We start from the raw sequence: 12,825 nt of genomic DNA, 5'->3' as shown, positions 1-12,825 counted from the left end.
AGACTTCTGGCATTTGATAGCATCTTTGGTGCCAAATAAAGTAATCAGTGGAAGAATCTCGCTCTCACCACACCTCGCTTTACAATAAAACTACACCATTCAAACATAATTCAACCCTTGGTAGATTTTCAGGTTTGTTGAGAGGCCTTAGCATTAGTTCAAGAACTTAATGCCTAACCGAATTGATGCATACCTGTAAAAAACTGTTATCAGCTACTTTTCAGACCACAGCTGTGTTTTTACAACTGTTTCTAAAGTACATTCTCTAACTACCCTACCTCCTCTAATCACAGCCTGTATGACACAAGTAAATATGTGTTTTTGTAGTACACTTTAAAGTCCAAGCAAGCTAATAAAAAGGCAACAACACAGAAAACATATGAAGTGCTTCACAATATAAAGCCATGTGTAATCTCTTACTCCCTTCAGTAAAATACTTGCAGTTGGCATGGGTGCCACGATGCTAGGTTAGAATCCTACCTGAGCAGACAAGTTGTCATGCAGCTAGGTATTAATGGGTGTTCACAGAGTAAGAGCTGTAAAATGGTGTCTCCTATTCAAGAGGGTAGGTGCCAGAAGACACCATGACCTCTTTGCAGACTGTCAGAAGGCGGACCTGATGTTAAACATAACAGTGATGTCAGAACAGTTTCAGTGTGTTATCTTGGAGTGATGCAACACGTACAGCTGATTAGCTCACTGCCTTCATGAAGCCAAATCTGGCCTTATAAAAAGGAATCACTTCTCTTAGTCCATTTGCAATAGTTATGTGCAAATAAGAATGTCTCTCCTTCAGCACTAAGTAGGACTGGAACCTCAGAAAAACCACCACCAATAACAGAATCCACAGTATTATTCCTAGGTACAGAGCTGAGTATCTTTCCTAAAAGCAATCTGAAAAGCCATATAAAAATGCACCCTAACCCACAGATACATAACATTAAAAAAATTGACTTCTCTAAGCAGCTAAGAATAACTCCCGCTTTTGAAAAGCACTTTAAAAATTCCTTCTGCTCTTTCTAAATGACATTTTTTGTTCTTCAGAACCACAGAAGACTTCACTTTGCTGTGCCTTCTAATTGTAGAAGATACTGAAGGGCAACATCTTGACCAAGCTCTTGAGTACCAATAATGGCTGAAGATTGCATTCAGCTCTCCACTGGTAGCTTAGCCCTGCAGTACCTGAATAAGTTATTACTCCCTAGTGAGATTACCTGCTTCATCAGAAGTGGTACAGACTGACCATTCAAGCAAGAATAGTACAGATATTTATTTCAGTATCTTCAAGGGAAGAAGCATGTGCATAACTTCAAGAGATCAGAATGGATGTTCCCTTAATCAGAATATTTCTTACTGCACAGGGAGCACAGTAATTCTTTTTAAAGCATTCCAGAGCAAGATCAGTATGAGCCAGCAGCATGCCCTGGCAGCAATAGGACTAGCCACACTTGGGGTGCATCAAATACAGAGTAGCCAGCCAGTCAGAAGATGTGATTCTCTCAATGTATTTAGCATTGTTACAGTCTCACCTTGAGTACAGCGCGCAGTTCTGGGCTCCACAATATAGAAAGGTTGTTAAAATACTTGAAAGCGCACAGAAGAGGGAACATGGGTAGTAACAGTAACAGGACTGGAGGGCACAACCTGTGACAAGAGGCTGAGGATACTCTGTTTAACCCAGTCTGGAGGAGGCCAAGAGGACCTCAGCGAACCCTGCAGCTCCCTGAGGAAGGGAAGCAGTGGTGGTGCCTGGGTTCTGCTTCTGGAAACTGATGGCAGAATGGAAACAGCACAGAGCTGCCAGGGGAGAATCAGGCTGGGTGGCTCCGGGAAACATTTCTGAGCTATAAGGGTACAGGCTTCTTAGTGAGGTGGCTGATGCCCCATGCCTGTCAGCACATGTTGGAATTGATGATCTCTAGAGTTTCCTTCCAACTGTTCTGCACTCAAATTTTCCCTATCTTCCTTCCTCCCCAGTGAAAGGCAGCTGACGAAGTCTGAGGTAGAAACTGAAAACAGATTGAAGATGGATTTCAAATAACTTGAAAAACAAAAATCAGCAGACACATACCAAAGCTTCTTAGATAGTCTTATTTTCACTAGTATTCTAAGTAGCAGAGGATTGGCCCTTTGTGCATAGAAAGAGCTCTTGTGAAGTAAATACAAGGAAAAAAAAAATTCTAAAAATAATAATGGCAAACAAACAAAAAAAAAAAGAAATTCGTCTGAAGGAGTACTTAATTAAAAGCACGTAACTACTCTCTAGTTTCTTATTTCAGGAACACCTCCACTAGTGCCAAAATTATATCTTGCCATTTCCCAGAATGCAACCTAATACATCTAACTGAAGAAACAACTTTTTATTAAGCTGTATCTACAGGATGCCAGCAGCAGAAATCAGGAAAACTTCCAATGCACAGCACCCTACACAATACCAGTGGTGGCAAGAGTCATTTATTTTGTACTCCCCAATAGTCACTGAATAGTCTGAACAGTATTCTGAATTACTCAAATTGATGACAAGGCCTCATTTCACTTATCCAATTAATCCTTGTGTTCCAACAGCTATTAGCATGATGGATTGTCTCATTTTAAAGTTTGTTTTAAAATACAACATTCACCTTCAATGTATTCAAAGTGAACAAACTTCTATTCATCTAATCAAGTCATTTCTTCAGAGAAATTCATTACTTCAGCTTTGAATTCATTCATTGCCAAATAGGTAGCTCCAGCACAAAGCCTGTCATTTCCTTCCCCAACACACTAAGGTACTTCTCCATCATTCCTGTTTGTGAAGAAGCAAGAGGATGATACTCTATGAATTATGAGTGCCCAAGCTTTTGGTTTGCCTGGATTGCACCAAGCGAGCAGGGATTGTCTTGGGCTGCATATAAAATAGGTAATATAGTTAACATGTAAATGACAAAACTGTTGTTTTTTTTTTGTTTTGTTTTTTTGTTTTGTTTTTAAACATAAAAAAAGAAGGGCAACAAGAACATAAAACTTGCTTTTGTGAAACTAATGCATTGATATCTGCTTCAGTGGCAGGGGACTCAATTCTCAGTGAGCTCTCAAGGTCAGGATTAGGGATTGTCAGAGATTTTTTTATCTAATCTTACACTTCCTATGCTTCATACTTCACAACAGCTGTTCACAAATGTACACATTATCAAAAAGTGATGACATGAATAAGGTGCGTTTGTGAAATAAAGGATATTTCTCTCTGCTAAGATAGGTCCCATAAAAGTAGAACAAAGAGACACGATTAAATTGTTCTGAGTTGAATGTTTGACTGCAACACTATTTTTTCCGTGCCAAGGTGCATACACTACAGATATTGCAGTCACTCTTCTAAGAATTCTGCTTAAAAACTGCCACGCAGAATATCACATGTTATTAGTAAATAATACTCCATCAATCTGCAGAAGTATTATAAATCAAAAGTCTTATTAATCAGGCTTTGTTTTACAACCTTACATTGGCTACTTCCTTGACAACTTATAAAGCCAGGCTTACATGATAATGATTTAAAATTACATCTAATCTTGAAATACAGATCAATTTTAATGTTTTGAAATACAGGCCTTTTTTTTCATGTGCTTTACTTTTATCTGCGTTCTAGACTTTGTCATGAAACCCTCAACTTACTGTATTACTTCCATGCCTCCCCCCAAAAGTGGCCATGACATGCACATCAAAGTTATAAATTCTGAGAGAAACTGAATAAATGTAGTATATGTGGTATAATATGTGGTATAATGTGTATGATTAATTAATAATTCAGCATGCCTCCTTAATAACAAAAAACGTGTCTTCACAAGCACAAACATATGCAGGTAGGTTGAAGTGGTTTCCAATGTTTTACTTGCCAAGCAGCATAAGCATATGTAATGTGGAACACGTGGTGAGCTTCGATTTGACTGTATGTGTGGCAGATGCAAGAGGTGGAGTTAGTGCTGTGATGTGCCTTCCTTGTTTCCAGCTGCACAGTCAATGCTTGAGCTGAGCACATCTGACCCACTAAAATTTCTGCTAAAAATCACATCATAGTATTAAAAGTTTGTGATCTTCTGGGACCGTGCACTTTTATTCTTGGAAACAGAAAATCCACAGTTAAAAATTGTTCTAGGCTCAAGCACCTGAGAAATGAATCAACTACTTCTGCTTGGGTGCATTTAGAAACCACATCAGCAATGACTCCCTTTTTCTTTGCGGAAACACCACACAGGGATACTGCTTTTTAAGTACGTTTTAACATGAAAAAGAACAAAATAAGTGTCACTGAGTGCATGAGTTCAACTTGGCAAAGGTATACAAAGAATGACTCTTGTAGTAGACTACATTCACCTCACCTACGCTAAGGTAAGGCATTAAAGAACTGACTGAAGACCTCCAACTTACCCAAAAAATAAAGTTTCGTTTACTTCAGAGTTAAAATATAAAATTAATATTAATATTAATAATAATAAAGTCTGATAACCTTAAAAACCAAGGGGAAGCCTGAGAAGTTCTGACCTGTCACTTCAGACAACACAAACATTGTACGATTTCACACCCCAGATGATCTTACAGTGAATAGCACCTCTGAAGAACATACACTAATCTGAATAAGTAAATGAAGGTACTAAACTAGAGAACAGATGATATAATCAACAAACTTGTTACCATACCTACTCTTTCAGAATGAATCCCTTTCTATGGGATTCAGGAATAGGTAAAGAGATAATAATGGAGATCCCATACTCTCAGAGTAAAGGCTTCCAAGAAAGCATTCCTGAAGCATTGAATCACATAACGCAATCCACTGGATAATTTCAATGTTTCTTTAAAGACTCTTAAAAGAAAAAATAAATAACTGTCACTTCTCACATGTGGTATGTATGCCATAAAACTACCTAGGTGAAGAAATTTACTGAAGTCTGCTTTGCAATATCCCTACTGAGGGATGGAACAGAAGAATTGGCTGCCATACAAGACAAAAAAACCACACAGATTTAATGCTATGATTTGACAAAATCAATCATCTCAGAATTTTGTTCCCCTTAAGAAGTCTATGAAACTCAATTACTTCTTGCATTGACTACTAATACTGAGTTTGATTTTATTTTAAATGTATCAGAGTTGAGGAAAAAATATTTTGCTACAGTTTTCAATAGAAGAACCCCACCCATGCTATGTAGCATTTGAAACTGTACATTTTAAAGGGTACATTAACCTTACTTTACTTCTGCACTGTAATCCCACCAGATATCAGATTCACCCCTTGGCAGCTATTTTAGTCTTTCTGATAATGACTAGATTATGTATTTTGTAAAGGGGGGCGAGAGGGGTGGGGAAGGAGGGAAGGACAGAAGAGATAGTTTTAATTTCCTAGTCAAAGCCTGTGAACTTCTTTTCTGGTTTAATCCTGCTCATTAAAAACTCGTTCCCAAATGTGCAAGTTTGTTAATCAATACATGATTCTCACAATCTTTTTCTTGCTCAGCTTCAAATTTCTTTTAACACCAACATACCATGAAAGAAATACTCCACATTGGAAAGGACTCATGAAAACACAGCCCAAATCAAATTTAAACTTCAAAACTTATCAGAAAATATTCACATCAAATCCATAGGGCTACTCTGGAACATAGTAACAGTTTATAAAAAGCCATTTCTTGCAATCTTATTTAATCTTGCAATTTTATTTAAGCCATCCACCATCTTTTAAGTTGCATTAAGTCATGCAGAATACCACGTGAATTCTGCCATATCATAAAGGCAGCTTCTTTTTTGTAACCTGAGGTGTGAAGACCTTACTCAGTAATGGATGTAAGCACAACAAGAATAGGAATTGTCCACAGATACTATTAAGCCTCAGTTTAGCTTTTCTTCAGAGCTGAACAGAGAACAGTTAACCAGGAAGTAACATAGTAATTTTTTGCTGATCCAAGCAGGCTGTCCCATCTCACAGTATGTTGATACAACATTGCATAAAAAAACCCATTATGCCACAATTGTGGACGTCATCACCCAGTACTCCCAATAAGGCACCAAGCCAGTGTAGCACCACATTTATCTGCCAGTTTTACACCTGTGAAACCAAGAAGAAACAGCTGCAGTAATACAAGTATTTGAATGACAACGCATACTTCATTTTGCCCAAATAAGGATGACCTTTGAGCACAGTGCTTCTTGGTAAGTACCATCTAGAGACCTGTATCCCAGTCTTCAACATTTTGGGATCATGTTTTATTCCATGAGCTTCAGTACTGTCTGCCTGCAGGCCTCAGTGGAGCAGCCAACTAAGCAAGCAAAGTTATTTGCTTGCAGAGACAAAGGACTGAGGCCAAAAACAACATGGTACAACCCATACTAAAATAAAATAAGGGTGTTTAAAATTCATTTCAGTCCACCCTTACAGAATTCTAACTTCCAGGAGCTTTTGCCTAAATGTTATCTTCACACAGTTTACTCAGCAGTACCTTCAACAGTAGCAAAAGTGTTATGTATGGGTAGCCACACCTGTTGTCACACTAAGCTTTCTTCTGCCCCATGTACTAGCTAATGTAACATTTCAATCCCCACTGAGTAAGCTATGAACATAGTCACAGAGAAGCATGAACTTCCAACAGCATGGATATCTCAGCTTCTGCCTGTGGTATAAAGCACAGTCCTTGTCCTCCCTAGCCAAGAGCCTTAAAGGACAGACTGCCAAGAGAATCCTCTTAAGAAGGAGAAAGTAAAGAAAACTTTCCCAGTTGTACTCAAGATAGACTCCATCACATTTCTCCTGCAGTTCCAAAGAGGATGCAAAAGTATCTTAACTACTTAATAGCATTTCTAAGGTCCCTTTCTTTCCCTTGCTTGAGCAGGAATAATGACAGAAGGCTCTTGGTCATTGGATTCATAGCAAATCCAGCCAAGAGTTCCCCCGCCATCCTTCAGCAGTCCTACATAGCGAAGTTACAGGACATTTAGGAGTTGGTAAATTCTGTGGAAAAAACATCAACACTGGACTCACTATGACAGAATCACAAAATGGCTGATGTTAGAAGTGACCTTTGGAGATGATACAGTCAGCCCCTGCTTGAGCAGGGACATCTACAGCAGGTTAATCAGTACCATGCCCCAACTGTTTTGAAGATTTCCTGATCTTGAAACACAAAGTTGAAGAACAGCTGTCATAGACAAGAATATGACTCTGAAAATTCAGTCACTGATGAAGGAGAAAATCTTCCCTGAAGCAAGAGTTACTCCTCTTCAGTCTCATATGGGACTTACACGACATACCTATGGGTGTAGTCTGACCACAGACACCTTTTATTTTTTTTCGTGTTAATAGTATAAAACACACTAGCAACTGAAGTATGATACCGTATTTATCAATGTTAAAGTCCTGGATACTCTCTATCTATGCTAGCATCTTGCTTAGTAATTTATTATCTTGGCTGATTCAGCTCCTGAAAACACTCTCTCAAATTTCAAAGACTTCCCCAAGACCTATGTAGGAAATTTCCTAATAATGTTTAAGAAGACCCAAAACCACTGTGATATATCCCTGTCTTCAAATACAAAAACATATTAGACTCTGCTATCCTTCCATTCTTGCTAGGCACACAGACAACACAAACAAAACAATAGTTCAAACAGAAGATAAAGAATCTTGCTGATGCTTTGAATGTCACAGGGCCACCTGATCTAATTCAAACTAAAAAAGATAAAGGAAGCATTCTAAAGCCAAGAGGTGAAATAACAGAAATCAGAAAAAAAGTATTAATAGCAAGACATGGAGAAAAAAATAAAATCCCATACAATGCAACATATTAATGACATGTTTACACAAGAACCAGATGTGCCAAAACAGATCTTAAAGTAAACCTGAATTGAACTGCCTGAATTTACTCATTTGTAGAGGCTACACAGAATGCATTACACAGCATGTACTAGGGTCCATAGGAATAAACCAATAGCAAACTGCAAGTGATTTCTGACTGCACTTTACTAAAATAAAAACTTTGGGATGAAGACTCTGACATTCTCTCTGAATGACTCTGATATGTGACCATTAAAATGTTTAGCAAGTTAATTACTAGTACAATTATGATCGTAACTGGATTTATCAGAGTATCTGATAACATCTTCAGTCATATTTTACCACTATGGAGCAAATTTATTCCAGTTTCACAGCAGTCTCAGAGAAGTATGATGCTTCTACAGTACTGTGAAAACTTCATAGGATACTAAGAGCAGAATCTATGCTAAGACTTTGAAAATACACACACCAATCAATTTTCAGATGTATTACCACAAATCTTCCTAAGAAGATAATTGAGTTCTCAACAACTACAGAGAACAACAAATCAGCAAAATGACTGCAGGATTCAGCTCCCTGTTTCTTTAAAGGTAAAGGAAAAAAAAAATAATCAAACAAGTGAAAAATAGAAGTGTAATTAAAGAGTTAGTATTTCAAAAACTCACCTTCAGACTTCAACTTCGTAAGAACAAATATCAGGTAGTTGTTGAAATCCGGATACTGATTAAGTTGTTCTAGTTTCTGAAGTGAGAAACTGTTAAGGAATAGTCAAATCTTATGCATGCAGTATTTTAACTTCCTGGATAAAATTATTAAACTTCTGAACATTTCAAACAATTGTACATACAAGTTTAAAACACTCAGAGTAAAAACAAACTGAAAACAGAGTTTGCAGTCCTCATACTGTAGGAATGCCTTTCAGTTGTGAAATCTGGAAAAAAAAAACACAACATAAATATTCAAAGACAGAAAGAGAAATTAACAGAACCCTTAAAAAGCTTGTAAGAACACTAAAAATGCTGCTCCTGTACAGTTTTTTATTTCAGTGTTTACACTCAAAAGCTGACACAATCTCACAACACATCTTTGTTTTTCTCTTGTTGTAAATAAAAGCACTCCAGCATCAAAGTACAAAAGCAATTTCTGATTTTGATAGCAAGCATTAGTTTAATTGTAAGTGGGCAGATATTTGCATACGGAACTTATCTACTGTTTCTTTAACAAGTACTACAGAACAATTGCTCTGCATACATATCCATTTTGTAGAGTGCTGGCTCTCTGAATGAGCTTCTTACTAGCAGTACCAACCTCTCCCACTATGTCCTTGTGGAAACTGAAGGAAGAACTATTAATTTTTTGAAGCACTGTTAAGGTATGCAGTTGTCTTTCTGACATTTACTATATCATCTGCTGCTGTTTGGCTGGAACAGCCATCTGGCATTCTCTTTATAACTTGTTCTCATACCCTGGTATTAACTGGTATTCTGCTGAACAACAGTATTTTGAGCCATAAGCATGCAGCACCATCCTCAAGTCATACTGATGAAACCTAAATGGGTTAAACAAGACATTTAGCAAAAAAAATTCAAAGAGTATTTACTTCACATACACTGTGAATGCTAGCTGTTTAGCTGAATTGCTAAAAATTAAAATCTTAACCACATGTTTTTGCTAGGATACAGTGGCCCATTAAGTTCCTTCTAGTTCTAAAGAGTCTCTTTCCTTCCAATGACCAACTAGTTCACTTAGTCCCAATCACAAACTTAAATTCATTTCTAGATATTTAAGCTACATACATCAAGCAATGGCCAGAGAAGCTTGTCTGACTGAAGAGTAAAGCACACTTACCATAGATAGCCAATTAAAAACAGTATGGCCATCCCACATGGCCCCTAAGAAGTATAAAAAACAAACCCAAAGATTGTTTTATATAGCTTCCATGCCAAAAAGCTCTTTAAGAAGCAAAAATGTAGGATATCATATCTCATAATTTATTTTCCCCTCTACTCCAAGCTTTAGAAACATGACCACCAAAACAGAATGTCAAACAGTACCAATAGCAATGAATTACAGCAGCTAAAATATAAAGCAGCAGCAGACAAACAGAAAGAACTGGAAAAGGAGAATTAAATAGGAATTTAACTAATCAGTCAATGAACCAAGAAGGAGCTAAAAGGCCATATTTTCCTCAACAACTTCTTCACCTACATTTTTCCTTTCTTCCTCTCCAAAAAGCAATTAATTTTTCATCTGAAAAACATCTGAAAGCCTTCCTGATTTCTAACTTTATTAACAAAGGGTTTTGGTTAACCTATGCTCCCTACTTCACTACAATCAGGTTCTAATCACATAAATGTGTCAAAACTGTGTCAGAAAGTACAAGACAGCACGCTGACAATCTTATATTAAGGACTGAAAGTGCTTTAAATTTGAAACCACTGATCTATCATTCTGCTTGGACATGCTGCTAAGTAGCATCCTATAATACAAGAAACCATCCCAGAGGTTTGTAAAAACAATTGGAAAGGAGATTTACTTGAAGTTACACTTCACTGTCTGTGAATAAGACATCAAACTTTCTCCTATGCGGACACGGAACACATTGACATAGTGTGCCACTTCTCTAACTTTCACAGGCCAGCATAGGAGCAACTCTCTGAAATCTCGGGTATCTGACCACAGCAGGGAGTTACCGCTGTCATTTAAGAATTTCAAACATCAGTTAAAAGCATTTTTACTTAACCAAGTTCTGCTCATCATTCAGACAGACAGCATCCATTATGTTGCCCATCCTGCACCTACACTGCTATTTTTCAAAATATAAAGCAGATACTACTATTTTTTTTACTTTTTTTTTTTTTTTAAGTAGAGCTGTAAACAATCATTTTGCACTAAAACTACCGTTGCTACAATTACATATCTGAAATGCTAAAGAAGAATGCCTGTTTAAGGCATTATTCAGCCACACTGTGAAGGATTTTCCAGAGGCAGCAAAAGCATCTCAAAAATCTATAACACAGATCGAAGAATACGATGATAAAGACGAAAAATAACTTTACTGTTTAGATATTAACAGAAACTGTCCTACATTTGACTGCATCTGTTAGCAAAGCCTATAGGTTGAGTAAATTTGGCCTTAAGATAGACTTGTTTTTTAAAATAACCCTATATACACTTTTTCTTACCTACATCAATGAATTCTGATGCTGTCTGCAAAGACGTTGAAGCACATGCCTTAAGCAAAAAGGAATCACGATACTGAACTCATATCCTTCAAAGAATGCCAGGAGGACTCCGTGGTTTTCCAAAGCACTTACACAACCAACTCTGGGAGCAGGAAACAACAGATATTTTTCAAGGGCTATGTTTCTATTAGTCTTAACTTAAATTTTCTTCTCTCTTTCATCATTTCCAGAATCAGGAGACTTGACGGGCAGGAAAATGAATCAGAAACAAATCCCACCACAAACAACTAACGTAAAAAGCGCTGCAAATTGGCCCAAAAAAAAAAGACACAGGCAGCAGATCATCCCTTCTTGCCAATTTCACAGTCTAACAACGCCAACTCAGGCTCCCAGGAAGGCAGGAACGACCCCACCCGCAGCAAAGTGCGCAGTGTCAGAGGCCGCCGAGAGCACGCCGCCGGCGGTTCCAGCAGGGCCCTCCCGCCCCCAGCGCCGTCTTTCGCCTCGAGCCCCGGCGGGGGATGGGCTCGGGAGGCGCTGAAGCCCGCAGGCAGCCCCGGGTAGGAGGCGTCGCGGCCTGCCCGCGGGCAGCGGCCCCGGCGGATCTTGGCGGGATCCGCCGCAGCGAAGGCCGCACGCCCGCCTCGGCGCGGCCAGGCGCTGGCAGCGGCCCAGCGCGGGGTAACCCAGTAAAGCGGCAGACGCCGAAGGGGCCGCGCCAGAGCGAGGGCTTTAAAAAGAAGAAACGGCCTTTGGCTTCGGGATCGCAACAGGTGCCCGGGCCCGCAGCGGGGCACGGCGGCCCTACGGCCCCGCAGGCCGTGCCGGAGGTTCAAACGCCGCGCCACGGCCGCCCGCTCCGGCGGAGGCTCGGCCCACCGCAACGCGGCGGTCCCCGGGCAGGCCCGGCCGTGGCCTCGTCCCGTCCCGTCCCTTCCGTCCGCCTCGCAGGCCGCGCTCCCCGCCCGGCTTCCCCGGCGCCCGCCCGAGCCGCGGCGACCGTCCCGCTCGGCTCTGCCCTGCCCGCCCCGCCCGGCGCAGGCCCCGGCTAAGGATACTTGTTGCACGGCTCTCTGCGTGGTGGTGTCCGGGGACTGCGATTCCTTCAGCAGCTGCAGGATCTGCTGGAGCCCCTGCTCGTCGGGCTTCCACTCGTACTCCATCTTGGCTGCCTGGAAAACAGCAGACAACAGGCGGCCGCCGTGAGCGGCGCAGCGGGGCCAGGCCGCGGGAGGGAGGGGAGGGGAGGAGAAGAAAGCAGAGGAGAGGAAGGGTGGGAGGGAGAGAGGGAGGATGGCCGGACGGACGAGAACGGAAGGGGGACGTGGTGCGGAGCGCTAACCGCCCTCGCGGCCGCCAACCACCCCGCCAGCCCCGAGCCCCAGCGCGGCCCCGCACCGGGCGGGCAGACGGCACCGACCTGCTCCCTTCGCCACCCGCCGAGAGACTGAGTCACGACCAATTTGTAATCTTGCCAGAGCCTCCGCGCGTCTTCTGGGTCCTAGTGCCGGGCTCGCCTCCGCCCGTCCGGGCTGCCTCGGGCCCGCCGGCGCCGCCGTCAGCCTTCCCCGTGCGCGTCCCACGCCGCCAGGAGCCTGCCGGCGACAAAACACGGCCCGCCTCAGTCCCGGCCGGCACTGCGTCGGGGCCCCAAGCCCGGCACGAGGGGGAGGGGACGAGGCAGAGCGCCGGCAGCCTCGTGGCTCGCGGGATAGCGGCGCCCGGCCCCTCGGCACAGCTGCGGCTGGCGGCCGCCCACGGAGGAACGAGAAGCGAGGCGAGAAAGCGGAGCCGGCAGCGAGGGACGGGGTACCTGCCCGCCATCTGCGTGCTGCTACATGGCTT

The 12,825-nt window shown here is 41.5% G+C and overlaps 1 protein-coding gene across 3 annotated transcripts in view; it reads right to left on the bottom strand.

Moving 5' to 3' along the window:
• The window catches only part of TNPO1 (transportin 1), a 55,724-nt gene extending 43,185 nt beyond the window's left edge, over positions 1 to 12,539 (bottom strand). For all 3 annotated transcript variants that reach the window (XR_014939306.1, XM_015848836.3, XM_085528624.1), the window contains exons 1-3: positions 12,401 to 12,539; positions 12,039 to 12,152; positions 8,461 to 8,536 (exon numbers count right to left, since the gene is read on the bottom strand). Coding sequence is in view for 2 of the 3 variants with exons in the window: in XM_015848836.3 (XP_015704322.2) it covers positions 8,461 to 8,536; positions 12,039 to 12,143 (181 nt within the window). In the remaining variant the exon portion in view is untranslated. The remainder of the gene's footprint in view (positions 1 to 8,460; positions 8,537 to 12,038; positions 12,153 to 12,400) is intronic.
• Between the last annotated feature and the right edge of the window lie 286 nt (positions 12,540 to 12,825).

This window comes from Coturnix japonica, chromosome Z (assembly GCF_054131305.1).
Source record: "Coturnix japonica strain WE chromosome Z, WE-NBRP24, whole genome shotgun sequence".
Classification (NCBI taxonomy): Eukaryota; Metazoa; Chordata; class Aves; order Galliformes; family Phasianidae; genus Coturnix; species Coturnix japonica.
Note: the sequence above shows the minus strand (reverse complement) of the source record. Positions and strands in the feature narration are given on the sequence as shown.